The following is a 14,736-nucleotide window of genomic DNA, read 5'->3' on the forward strand; positions in this document are numbered from 1 at the left end:
AGTAAAAACGAGTAACGTTGTTATATTAAAAGATTTTGCTTAACGAATCGAATGTTTGCAGATAACGCTTTTACAGACGCCGCGATCTCACGAGGGGCAAATGGGCGTCCGATTGAGAGGGACTTGCAGGCCTGGATGGATGATGAGCCCGAAGGTAAATCGGTTGAAGAAGGCCAACTAGAAGATATGTCAGCGGCAACAAGCTGGGACCCTGAGGAAATGTTCAAAACAAACAAAAGCAAATTCGGCGTCGAAACGACGTATCGGGAAAATCTTGAAGGTTACACGTATCAGTACGAGCAACGGAACGATGATCCGGAGTTCCAACGGCGCGAAGCAGAGGCAGTACGAATCGCAATGGAAATTGAGTCAAATGTGCAGCATAAGCGCAACAATGAGTTGGAAATAGGTTGCGACGGAGACGATGAGGAGTTGAAGTACTCAGCTGTTGTCAAGGAATCGAAAAACGACTCTCGAAGTTCGTATGTACATTCTGGTGGCAGACGCAACAAACAAGGCGCTCCCAATGCTAATGGCGGTCAGTCTAAGGGAGGTTCTCAACAGCGTGGCGGAACTTCACATCCCACGCATCATACGTCGGGAAATCCAAATACACGTGGTGGACACACCCGTTTATCACCGACAAATTCACCAGCTCCGCATGTCCCACTGCCAGTGCTCCATCCAACGCAAGTAGTTGTTGCGGCAGCAGGCGGTGGTCAGCCAAGGCCACCACAGCCTATTAAAGATGAAGGTCGTAGAGGAACAAATGAGCGATCCTCACCTGCTGCGCGAACGTCACCACCACCAAAAGTACAACCAACGCAGCAGCAACAGCAACAACAACAGCAACAGCAGGAGAAATTGCAAGACAAGCAACGAGAGGATAAAGGACCTCCGCCTGCTGGAGTGGGTCATAACGCGTTACTAACTCAGCCTCCGACGCAGCAGCAGCAACAGCGGTCGACGCCACCGCCCTCGTTACAGCAACAGCAGCAGCATGTGGCTGCATCGGCGCATGTTCTCCATGAAGGCAAACGAACGCCTCCTTTGGCTACCATTACTGCCACCCCGTGCATTCCTGCGACTAGCAGCCAACCTCCGCAGGCCGGCCAGCAACAACCTTTGCAGTCTGCAGGCCAGCAACCGATGGGTGGAGCATCGGCCACATCTCCGGCCGAAGCTGTGAAAGCTGATAGTGTCACGTCAAACCAACAACCTCCACAAACGCCCTCGCCTGCTCCCGCGTCCCAGTCTACGTCGGCAGTCTCGACCAGCACCGACGAGATCGTCAAGAAGAGCACACTTAACCCCAACGCTGCAGAGTTTGTCTTCAATCCGAAAACAACTCACGTGACGCAAACGACAGTAACGCACAGTAAACAGAGTACACCGCCTGCACAGGTGATGCACGCTGGTGGGCATCCGGCACCCAATCGGCCCATTATGGTCCCGCAGCACCTAATCCTACCGGGCACACCCGTATTTTCAACGTTCCAGGCCCATTCACCAGGTCATGTACCACCGACGCATGGCCACGGTGGGGCTCACCAGCCTGGCGGAGCTGGAGCCCACCAAGGAGGACGGAATCATCAATATCGCGGAAATAAAGGTGGTAATAACCGACAAGCTGTGGATCAAACGACAATGCACGTCACGGGGGCGCCGCTTGTGACCGGAGGCCCACAGACGCATCAGCAGGTCGTTCTTGGGTGAGTTTACGCCATCATTTAATAACCGGCTTATTGAACTATATGCTACGAGCATATCTTTCTCTTCAGTTTTGTCGTGAGTCTTTCTAGTGCACGTTCATTTTACCATTTTACAGTGGCTTGTAACTATTGTTTTTGCGCTTCACGTACTGGTTTCACAAGCCCAATGGGGCCATTCAACAAGCCATTAGCAGTGAACCTGGACTCAATATTCGTTGAAGTATAGAGCCGTTCAGTATGGTTTCGAAGTAATAAAATCTAATGTATGTGGCTGATTGTCATTCATAACCGAGCCCAGATTAAGCACGTTCTACTGTTGTTTTTGGCTGCAGGTATCCACCTCCTCATTACGGGCCTGCACCGCCTGGAGGTGTTCCGCCGGTGACCGTGATGCAGCCTCAGATTGCTATGCAACACGGGCAGCAGGTTCAAGTACTAAATTACAACCAGATAGTCCAGACACGAGGTGTCATGTCCCCTCCCGCTGGTCCGGGCGTTGGCGGCGTAGGCTCCCCGTCTATGGTAGGACCTATCCACCAAGGAGAATATCCAGCGGCATTGCACATTGCTGGTCACCCGCAACAAGTGTTCCTGCGAGATCAACCTACGCAATTATTGTATCAGCAATTTGAGGGTGCACCAGGCCAGGCTCTCGCATTCGTTGTTCAACCTCAACCACCTGGTGGCGGGGGACAATCGGGTGCTCCTACACCTCCCACGGGTGGCGTAGGGGGTCCACATGGCGGACCTCACGGTCAGCAGCCGCTGTTGGCGTATCCTGGCCAGCCACAATGGGGACAGCCGATGCTACTAGCTATGAGCCCTATTAATCCATCGAGCGGAGCTCCTACGGGCACGCCGCCACCCCATCATGGGCCGCACATGAACATGGCGGTCATGCCGCCACTCGGTCCTCACAGTGGCCCCCATGGGCAACACGCTCCCACCCATGGACCGCCGTTTCCTCAAGCGGTCGTTCAGCCTGGGGTGCCGGTGCCTCCGAACGCAATGCCTGTGCAGCCTGGAGGATCCGTAGTGGGAGGGCCACCTTCGGCACCAGTTACCGGAGCTCCGACGGGCCAAAGCAATCAGCAGCAGCAGCCTCCAACTGGTGGCGCCCAGCAGGGTCCCCCGCCGCTTCCCGCCTCACAGCAGCCCCAACAGCCGCCACCACAGCCTCCAGGTAGCGTAGTTTAATTAATAAGTTATTCTTACGAACTCAATTAAATTATATTGTAAATTAAATTTGACAATCTCTAATGATGAGTGCTAAGTGGATTCTTGTTTAATTTTGCGGTGAACAGGTAGTAAGTAAAATAAGTAAGTGAAAATAAGTAGAAAAAATAAGTAGTTTCCTTTTGTATAATCTTCAATTGCTCAAATGGTGGCTGACGGGCTAAATCACAACGATTTCGATAAATATGTTGGGCGAAACATGCATATCTACGAGTGATTTTAAATAGAACAGTAGATTCAATCTCAAAAAGACACGCTTATTTATGTCACTGCTCCGGAACTTATATGCTGCAACAAAGGCAATCAAGAATTCTTCTGTGGCCTCCTGATATATTTAATGTTTTTTTCGTTAGATAATCTATCCGCTATCCACAAGTGTACATTTAGCCTGTACTGAGCACGACTAGTGTAATTACAATGCAGTATACACAATATAGATTTATTTGCGTCCACAATGAAAGCAACATGATAACATGTCAGTAACGTCTGAATTTAATTCGCCTTGCTCTCATTGCAGGAGTGTGACCGCTTGATTCGTACTAATAGAACTAGTAATAATCGTAGTAGTAGTGCTGGTAGTTAAACAACAGGAGGGAATCTGATGATCAATGGTGGTGAGTAAGAGCTGTTCAATGCTGTTAGATACTAGCACTGATAATGAGATGGAGGCTGTTGCAGGCTATTCGCGGTTGGTGGGGCGGAGCGAGTCGGGGAACGGAACAAAACAACAGCAACAGCAGCAGCAGCAGCAGCAACAAAATCGCCAGCAGTCGCTAAACCAACAGCAATAGCGGCCGCCGCCGCCGCGGCATCGAAAAGTGGGTTATACCATAACAACCTAAATATCAGTGTGGGAAGAAGCAAGCAACGCTCTCAGTTCTGTCATCTACTTGAAAGGTGTCCTCAACATCCGCCTCCAAGTCGGATTCCGACCCAGCTGGGAGCCTCAGCAAGGCTGCCTCGATGTGACACGGTGTATACTTGAGCATATATATATATATATATATATATATATATATATATATATATATATATATATATACCTAATCATCAGTAACAACAACAAGAAAACATCAAAAACATAGATTACATAGATTTTTAATAAGGAAGAAAAAAAGACGAGATCACTTTCGTTTGATCTATAGTTTTTGGTGGTTTTTTTTTCCTACACAACACTGAGACATCCGAGACAAATGTACTGAAATGAAAGCACGAGATCCGCCTGAAGTTGAGAAAATGCACAGAAGTAAAGACTCCTTCGCTTGTGTGTTCGGGGCAACAGCTTTAATTGCTGTCGCGTGATGACAAGAAGTACAACATAATGGAAGCACGGGGGTTATTGCCTTAACCGAGGTAAGTGGATCTGTAATCAACAATCAAGTCATGTGTTGTAAGATGTTCACTGAGCATTCGAACCTAACCTATGAAAGAAAGTAAAAACGAGAAGACAAGACGCGATAAACAGTTTGATGATAGTTAAATCCATCTGTCAACACCCAGAAGGATCTCGTGTATACCCTCGACTCAATCCCGTGTACAATATGAACATAAAACAATAGAGGGCTGAATGAGGCAAAAATCGAGAACAGAGTCCCAATTGCGAACTCGAATTCATGGCTAAACCTAAGTGGAAATTACAAACTGAAAGTGGTTATTTAATTGTGATGACTGTAATGATAATTAGAATAGCATTAATCACGAAAATACGGATTCTAAGTATACATATATATATATATATATATGATGGTGATGCTTGGCAAAAGGTCACGCGAATGTGTTTCGGGTAATGCTTTGGTTTGTCCAGCCAGCTGGCCACAGCCTCTTTTTTTCATTTCTGGCGGATGACGAATATGCTAAGCGTCGCTGCCGTGAACACGTCAGCTGCGGCCCAAGGAGAAATTCCTGTTCTCCTTATGAATAGAACAAGGAGACAAACACGAATAGTTGTAATGCTGCTACTACTAGCAGAGGAGCCGGTGGCTGGGCAGTAGAAGCAGACGTGAGACGTAAGATTGATGAGGGTTTAAAGTAGTGATGCGGGTGAAAAGGAGATTGATCAAAAGAAGGCGAACGAATCATAGAATAGACGTGTTGAAGAGATTCGTTACGGGAGCCGGTTACGGTACCGATCAGTGTAACATGTGCTCATGTGTACTCCTATCACTATGTTATTATAGGCTACGTACACGAACATGAGCAGGCGAGGGAAATCAACGTTAACAGCCCGTAGGGACATCTTACCACATAAATGGAACTACAGATAGAATAAAAACACACGCGCGCTTATAATTATAAGCAACTATACTACTTTGCAGAAACATAGGTGCGAAATTTGCAAAAAACACTCGGAAAAATGAGAGCACTACGGAAAAAGGCTCACATTGGCGTTGCAGTGGTAGAAGCAAAAACGATGAGGACAAAAACGTAGATACGTTAGCAATAAAAATCTATTTTTGTACGTACATAACAACTAAAACAGGAACAATGGAAAGAACGCGAAAACTCGAACCGGATTCAAGCAGACGCCGCGGTCCTAACAAAAAGGATGCGTTTTACTGGTTGACGACGAAAAAGTCAAGCAAAGATTATGATAACATTGCTGATATTGAGAAAATATAATAATTTGACACCACGGGACAGAAAATAGATTAAGAAGGTACCTAAACGGATTAAGCCGAGTTCGTTGTATAGTATGAATAGATGATAACAAAAGTGCGTACTGGGTGGCAGAGTTGGCCATGTATATGGTTGTTGAAATACCGCAGTAAAAATGTAGTGGGGCAGGTTAATAGCAGATGGGCAGATGAATGGGTCTGTGGCGGGCCCGTTGAGCATGCACATGGGGCTTTGGTTAAGTACAGCCCTCATTTTGAATCTTGAAATCAATAAATGCCTCATAATCGGGGCATGGCTAGAGAAAATGGAAAAGGGACGACTATGACCTGGTGTAACGCTTTTTTGTTTCAGCGTTGCGTTTTAGGCGATGAACGGGTAAAGTAGCGGGAGAAACAGTTATGATTGGTATGGCAGGCGGAGTCAACATTTTGTGCGTGGCATTATAGGCCACAGGCTCCGTTCCAGGGCCATTTAGCTTAGCCGACGCTCCGCCTCGCCACCTTATCAGTTAATTAAAGAAGTAACGAATTATTAGTATTATTCTTATTATTTATTATTATTGTATAGTTCTCATCAGTCTTGCCTGTACGATAACAACAACAACAATAAAAACATCTATTAAGAGAACGGGGGTAATATATGGTAAAAAGGAAACCGTGGATTGTCTAGGTGTGACTCTGATGAATGCTAATTATTCTAAAGATAGATTATACTATATAAATATTTATATTACTATAGTTATGATCAATATTTTTATCTAACATTTTATTATATAGTAAAAATGATTTATGGAAGCGGTAAGTGAAAGCAAATGTGGTATAATATGGGATAGAGATGATCATAATAATGATATTATTAATAGTATGCGAAAGATCTATCTATAAATATTTATCTACCTAAATGTGAGTAAATGTCGAGATATATATATATATATATATATATATATATATATATCCTTAAATGACGAAGCATAAAAGCTACTACGCCAGTGGAAAGGTACGATGATGATGCAGAAGATAGCCGGTTTGTATAGGATGTCAAACAAGTGAATGGCGGTTAAAAACTTGACATTTACCCAATTCGAGAACAACAACAATAATAATTAGGTTTACTAATAACAAGCAAGATTGCGGTTATATTATTAACTCTAGTATGATTGGCCCGAACTATACGCGATGATCATTACGAAGCCGTTGTATGTCCTACCAGGTGCCGTCCTCACATCCGCATACACACAGAATGCGAGCAACAAAGCTTCCTCTCTAGGGTTATCGCTTGTTAATAAAAGAGCAAACAAACAATTAGCCAATCTTAATGATAAAACGATACCTCGTATTCAGTGTAATGATGTAGTAAGATAACGAGGACAGCATGATGGCAGATACTGATACGATAATCGCTTATCAATCTCGCTGGGGAAAACAGAACAGTAAGTGAGCGTCAAATTAATGTATATATGATGATACTAGCAATGGTTGGCACATATTGAAGAAACGATCATTTTGTAATATAAGCTGTACATATAGGAAGAAGCTGTGCGCGAAGATGAAATATCGAGATAATAATGATTATGCTAGATAATGCCCATTTTTACACAAAGACACTTGGTATGCTAGTTACACACACACACACACACACACACACACATACACACACACACACCCGCAAACACACAAACACACACAGACACCCACACGCACTCGCACACACACATATGCACGGCACACAGAAAAGAGTACACACCACACAGACATCTTGCAAACAAAGAAACGCATAGTTAAAAATAGATAAGCTGAAATATTGTATATGGTAAATAATAGATGAGTGTCAAAGGTGGTTAGGAAAGACGTTGAGCTAAAAATAGCTAATGTGCATGGGTTGTTAGGACCCGGCAGTGGGAAAGAGAACAAAAAAGTCCTTTTTGATAAGTTTATAATCCAAGAAACAATTTATAGTCAAGTTCACACCGATCGGCAGGGAAGTTCATTGACAAAGACTACTTTACAACAGGTCGAAGCGGCTAATGGCATCTATCATTTATGTAATTATCTCGAACAGTTAATTAGTGTATGAGCTAACGGTGCAACATGTCGTATGAGCGGTACATAATATACAAGCAAAAGAAAAATAGAGCTAAATTTTCTTGTACAATTAAAGCGATAGTAAGCTAATACTCATAAGCGAAATCTACACGGTAATCAACGATTACTCTGCGTTTTATCTTTGTCGTATTTTTGCCTTCTCTGAAGACGCAGAGAACGAATACAGAAAAAACCAAATATTTGATCATACTTTAAAGCGGATTGCCCAGGTCTATTGACCGTTCCTAATTAAATTAAAACGTCTCTCATTTAGTTTAAGACGTAAATGAGTATGAAAAGCTATGGAAGTGAAAGGAAAGGAAAGGAGCATGACAAAAATATAAAGAAAATTAAGTTGTTACTATCGTATAATGTAGTAAACATTTAATTGGTCCAGTGATCGATTAAGAATAGATAAAGTAACTGAGCTAACGAGCGGGAAACATCGTTCATCTTAACGCTCTCTACCCACTACTGCTTTAGCGAAGCTCTTTACTTCAGCAGAGATGTAAACGAAGATGTAACAAACGCTAAGGGATACAGAAAACAATGTAAAGCTATTTATATTTCTATTATTTAAGGTGACGCACCAATAGATACACAAACACTGACAAACGAATTGGACAGTTAATGCCGTGAACACAGTTAGATATAATTGAAAGGGTCGCGACGCTGTTAACATAAAAAAGACATGGTCTTCATGTGTGGAAGGTAACTCGCGCGGGCTCCTCATTTTTCTATAGCTACTCCACAAAGGAAATAAACGCGTTAAAGAGGACAGCGAAATCATGTAGAGACTGATTGCTTACCAGAGCAGTTGCAATGATAATTGATGATTTCTCAGATAAGAGTACGGCGGTTGTCTTACGAAACGGGTTTATCGGTTCGTTCTGCATTTGCAATGGATTTTCTGCAGTTTAATTAAATAACGTTCGAATATACTTTAATTCGACTTGACTAAATGATACAATCAGAGAAATATATAAAAATATGAATTATCACTTTAAAATGTGGTACCGTTTCTTTGTTTGTAGAATTCGATGTGGAGACAGATACTCATTGGGTGGGCGTACAACAAGCTGACGACTAGCAAAGCAATTTCTTCTGCAAACCCAGCGGCAAGCGGTTCCCTTCCCAATTAAAAGATGTTTGTTCTTATCCATTCGAGGCTACATTGACTCTATTACAACATTTTCCGTAGTATAGCAGCTAGACGTAAACGGTCATCTCAATGTACACGTGTACAACCCTAATAGAAACGTAGATTATTAATCAAAAGAAGACAAATTACAGATCTATTTCTATGCTATCGGTAATTTTGCAGCCTTTTTCCGTTGTCAATTCGTAGTTGATTTAGCAAGCTAACAGTATGCATGATCTGCTGGTCTAACAAACTCCAGAATCGGTCAGTAAAAAACAACTGCAGTAACAAGGAAGCAGTTGGTTTATTGTTTGCTACAATCGTATTGGTCCATCATATCTGTCCTATTTTTGCGCAGTGTTTTTTGGACAAATAGCAAAAAAAAGTTGAATAGGACTTTTTTGTTTTTTTTCGGTGTGACCTTCACTCGATAGAATATGAATGCGCTAGTGGCATAGGGTCTAGTTTAGGTGATAATAAATAACAGAACGAGCCGCCCCTGACACTGAAGCATCACATTTTAGCGTTTACCTGTGCAAACAAAATGTCGAACGATATATGTCAGATCCATTGCGGCCTGATATCCGCCCAGGTACTGCGATTTTCTAAGCATAAATAGAAAGCCTGAATTCTGTGGAGCTATAAACGATAAATTCGTCGGTGCAAATTAAAAACCGCACGCAAGCGAACGAGGTACGGTTTTGTTGGGAAACGTTGTTTAGCCGAAGAGTCCTTACTAAGCCCCCCTATGAATATATTATTATTATTCCTGCGTAATAGGCCTGACCAATAAACGCGTGTGACAAGTTGTAATATAATAGCAAATTACAGTAACGGTGATGAGAATTAATATGTAAGTTAATATTACTATTAATTAATGCCGGCATTATAACTACGACGATGGTTGCAAAGAGAACATAGACAATGAGAGATGAAAGCGTCACATGTTGAGGGACAAAGATTGAAGATTATAATAATTTTTTAGATCTTAGTAATAATAATAATTATGATGCTAGTAATAATGATAGTAAGAATGATGATGATGATGATGATGATGAAATGCTGTGGTTAAAAATGCTGGGAGGAACGATGAGGAGAGCTAAAAAATGAAGCGTAGCCTAATAAACGCTATTGCTCGATAAGAAAACAAACAAAAAATATAAAGCTAATGAACTGTACGTTCGTGTATGATGGTGAATCAATAATATAGTGCTAGGACGCGCGACGGCAACGGTGCCGAGGAGGCTAACATATTAATTGTTGGAAGAAAAATTTATAGGTGTAATAGAATCTACAATAGCAGAATATACAAAGCACGAATACAGGTCGACGACGACGATGATGATATGTAGGCTTATATAAAATGGTAATAAAAAAGAAGGGCAACATGTGAAATTGGAGCAAGACGAGAGAAGAAATAAAGGAAAGATAACGTTTTTTTAAATAATAAAGAGATTCAACTAATGTAACACAGAACGATTAAATTATACTGTCATATAATAAGGATAATAAGAACAGTAGAAACGTTGGCAGTAGTATCTATATGTAAACATATGATGGATACTACAGACGCGAAAAGCTAATGTAACTACTGTTATCACGAGTTACTATTACAATGAGGTGCCTGTGAAAAAATGCTATGGACAAAAGCGGATGGGAACGAAGATAAAAAAAAAATAGACATATGTGTGCGCGACGCAAAATTTAACTATAGAGGATACATTCAGAGCAATCAACAGTAGAAGACACATTTACAAAGAGGATAATATGCAGACAAGCCGACACACTACACAGGTAGTGTACGAGAAAGGTGACGAGGTCCTACTATAAGAACTATTATTCTTATCAAATGTATAATGATTCATAGTTAATTGGTTCTATTAAACAAGTTAATTTACGTCGGCGTGTGAAAATGACCACCACGAGTGGGAGAATGATGGCGAAGTCGATGGCAGCGTTGCGTGAGGGGCAAAACGTAGAGCATAGATAATGAATGCAGCAGCAGCAGCAGCAGCAGCAGCAGCAACAACAATACCAGCCGAAGTCGCAACAGTCACAACAAGCCACCGCAACAAAATTATATATACATTAACGCCCGAACAGCCCTGTATTACTTCGCCTTCGCAACACATACAAAAAGCAGGGAGTGAGATAAACAGAATATTCAAATAACAACAATGATGATGATGATTATTGTGGCGAAGCAAGCGACCCAGTGGAACGATGGTGGTTTATGATAGTATTGATGATGTTGGTCGTGACGTTGAGTTATGCAACGCGCCGTAACCTTCGGAGTGCTGCGCCTGCTACTACATAGCTTCGCAGACGAGATCGTCGATGACGTTCCGCGATTCTATTTCACGGCGGTGGTAAGGGACCCACGTAGTGAAAACAGTCACAGACAGAGTCGCAGGACGGCACCGGTAGTAGCAGCATCAACAGCCCTCGTCAACAACCGTTGGCGCCGTTGCGTCTGGTTGTTGTTGTTTGAAAGGTCATTGTTACTGCTGCTACCCCCCGCCCCACCGCCGCCGCCGCAGTCCAAACGCCTTAATAGTTCTGGCGTTTGTGGCAACAAGTCATCTATCTAGGTGAGAGACGATCCCTCCGGGTCTGTCTACAAACCGAAGAGCGACAACAGCAACCTGCGATGGCTAGTTGTCCAACTGATTTTATTATCGGCACGAAATTCGCGGCACATGCTACAGGGGGCGGTGGCTGCTATTAGCGAAACGGGAAAGCACGCGCCGCCATGAGTGTGTCTAGAAAACGACGACGCATCATATGTATTGTCATTTATAAGGACAATGACGATGTGTAGATTAATACAGGATAATAATAATAATAATAATGGCGGACACTGTGTGAGAGTTGATGAAAGTAGACAAACCAAACTAGAAAGGAATGAGGTTGTTGTTGAGTTTAAAATTTTTATGTTGGACCGCGGGCGCCTTCGGCACTCGGCTGGACTACGGGACATAATGTAGTCTCCAGGAACAAAACGGTAGTAAAAGCACAACGAAAGCAAAAGAAACAGACAGGAGTGGAGAGCACACGTGTGTGTGTGTGTGTGTGTGTGTGTGTGTGTGTGTGTGTGTGTGTGTGTGTGTGTGTGTATGTATTAACGTGTGAGGGCGTGTCTATTTTCCTTCACATGATATTGCAGCATGGGTGCGCTCATTGCTAGAGACTTCAAGCATGTCTGTGCGAGCATTGTGCGTATATACATATGCGAGAGGGTGCGATTGATTCGGATGAGTGCAACGAATTAGTAGTAATTGAGTAACTGTGACTAAGCTAATTTTGAGTATGGTGTCATGGCAAAGTGTCGTTGTAGCTCACGTATCGAAGGTCGTCACGTAGCCCATATTTTCTATAATATTCTCATACATCACTGCTGCTATCACAACAACCAGGAGTAGCTTATCTTGTACCATATTTCAACTGCTAATATCACTTGATGCGAAAATGAAATGCTTTGAGTTTTACGTCCGGAATAATCGTTAAGCATTACGTTGGACAAAACGACCTAATAATCCTATTGTTAGCATTACTAATACCACAACCAAGTGCATAACCTGTAAGCTGCTGCTAACTTAAAAACGAAAATAACAGGAAAGAATGTGGTTAGTTGGGTACCGAGCCTTAGAAACGTCGTCTGGCTACAAAAAAAATAGGTTGCCCCATAGAAGATGCAGGATGCGGAAAGACCGTAGAACAACAGCAGACGAACTGACATCAGTACACGGACCCACTTAAAAACATACCCACGTATACAAGTTCGTACAGAAACACGCGCGCACACACACACACACACGCAGACGCAGACGCAGACACACATAGAAAACAATGATGAAACAGGGAATATTCGTTTGCGACGATAGATGACTGAGGTCAGGTGGCGATGATGACGATACGTGCTGATGATGATTATGAGAGACGAAGCGGGAAAACGATGTTGAGAGGCAGACGCTCTTGTGAGCGGTATGCGCACAGATCCGACCGCCCCCTAGGCCTTCAGCGAGGCGTGAAACTAAACTAAAATAAACGAAGGGAGCGAGAAAAGCAGTACAGGGGCAGAAGGGGGTGGCGGATGTAGGCCTAATTAAAGAAAGTCATGATGGGGATCGATTTGCGCACGAGAAGAGTAAATGTTGATGATGATGACGGTTAGACCCTCTTCGTTGGGTAGGAAAATTAAAGATCATGCAGGGCTGAATGAGGAAATAAAAGACTAAGGTTTTGAGGGATGAGGGGCGGAACAATACAGGCAAGATAACTAAACAAGTGGAATGGAATCATTGGGAAATTGATTAGTTCAGGTGGAAAACCATAAATGTAAAAAGTGAATATACAAGAAAAATCATACACTCAAACTTAAAACTGGGAAAGTGTAAAACAGCCTGAAGTCGCATTGCGACCCATCTAAATGCAAAACTGAAGGTTTCAGCTGGAACTGCAAGTGAACAGCTGGAATGGCATTCGTATGAAAATCTAAGCGAACGGTAAGATTGCCGTGATCAAATAAGGTGATGCGAACTAGAGGTGCATGAAGTGGGTTCGACGTGGACTTCGACAGATAAGAAGACACGGGACATGGGTCGTATGGAAATGTGATTAGGCACATCCTCTGATTTTGTTGGGCGCCATAACGAAAAGAAAGGAGAGAAATTCAGGCACTAAAGCGGCAAAAAAAAAGAACATACAAGATAGTAGAATAGCAAATATAGAAAAATAATTAAAGGGGGGAGAGGGGAATGAACGAACTAACGGGAGAAGGGCAGGTGGACAAAGCGAAGGGAAACGTATGTATGATGATTTAATTGGCCGCTAAGATTATGGGTGGGACGGGTGTTTGCTTTCCGGCAACAGAAACGATTAAAGGATTGACACCGGCGGATAACACAGAAAATAACAACAATAGAGAATACAGCTGCTGGTGATGATGAAAAAGGTGGTGATGGCAAATAAATTTACTGTTTAAATGTTTTACAATAACTGTGTACTGATTTTACGTAGATAATATGGTGCAATGCGCCTTCTGCGGAGTAATGCTGCTAATCGCTTTCAGCAATTTCAAAATATAGATTTTATTCTATGAAATATTATAGGCTTTCTTAGATCAGTCACGATCTTGCTAGATAGGAACAACTACAGTGGCTATCGAAATACCTGATTGATTGTTAGGAAAATCATTCTCATGACCACAGCTTCTGTTATCTATATTTGTTTTTTTCACGCCATAGAAAAAATCTGGTATTATATAAGAAAAGTTTGGGCAAAGATTAATTTACATCTGAAAAAACATGATCTTTTAATTGAATTTTTTTTTCTGAAAGATATACTGATAGAAAGTATTTAAAATTGTCAGTGTCTTTTTATAGTCATATGAAGCTGTAGTAAACAATGCCTGAACTGACCACTAGGCAGACACTATACGCAGCTATATATATATATATATTCTTCTTCATTTATATATAATTATTGACTAGGTAGTATTTGTCCTCTGATGTGATCCTTGGACACTATTGTTAAAGGTCCATTTTTAATCACAGTCAAAATTCGATGCAGGAATGTGCCATATGCTTAATACAAGAGCGAGAAGAAGTAAGGGTCTCCATATCTCCGTCTTTGTTCTCACTCAAATCAAATTTTTTCCAATTTTTTACTTCGTTAATTTAACCAGGACGAACAAGTACGCTATTTTCACCTGATTGCTAGTACCTGTGCACTTCAAGATAGGTCTATTTCCAGCACAAGCCTCAACCTTTAGTCAATTGCCTTCGTAGCGAATTTTCTACAGGATTAGAAAATTTCCTTCCTGAGTTTTTTTTTACGACAAACACGTTTTTTGATTTTCCGTAGCTCATCGCAACTGTCCCCATGAAAGCCAACGTGACGATATTCGGAAGAGTGTTTTTCTATTCCGAGGTGTCCAATTTTATCTCGA

The 14,736-nt window shown here is 42.3% G+C and overlaps 1 protein-coding gene across 3 annotated transcripts in view; it reads left to right on the plus strand.

The window, feature by feature from the left end:
• LOC111252476 (uncharacterized) overlaps nucleotides 1-13,784 on the plus strand; it is a 27,992-nt gene extending 14,208 nt beyond the window's left edge. For 2 of the 3 annotated variants that reach the window (XM_022810448.2, XM_086993577.1), the window contains 3 exons: nucleotides 62-1,712; nucleotides 2,045-2,895; nucleotides 3,627-13,784. In XM_022810448.2, the coding sequence (XP_022666183.1) occupies nucleotides 62-1,712; nucleotides 2,045-2,895; nucleotides 3,627-3,739 (2,615 nt within the window). In that variant the 3' untranslated portion in view covers nucleotides 3,740-13,784. Of the gene's footprint in view, nucleotides 1-61; nucleotides 1,713-2,044; nucleotides 2,896-3,465 lie in introns of all 3 variants that reach the window. The other variant, XM_022810449.2, reaches the window with a different exon arrangement.
• Nucleotides 13,785-14,736: the final 952 nt, after the last annotated feature.

This window comes from Varroa destructor, unplaced genomic scaffold, assembly GCF_002443255.2.
Source record: "Varroa destructor unplaced genomic scaffold, Vdes_3.0 BEIS01000006.1, whole genome shotgun sequence".
Classification (NCBI taxonomy): domain Eukaryota; kingdom Metazoa; phylum Arthropoda; class Arachnida; order Mesostigmata; family Varroidae; genus Varroa; species Varroa destructor.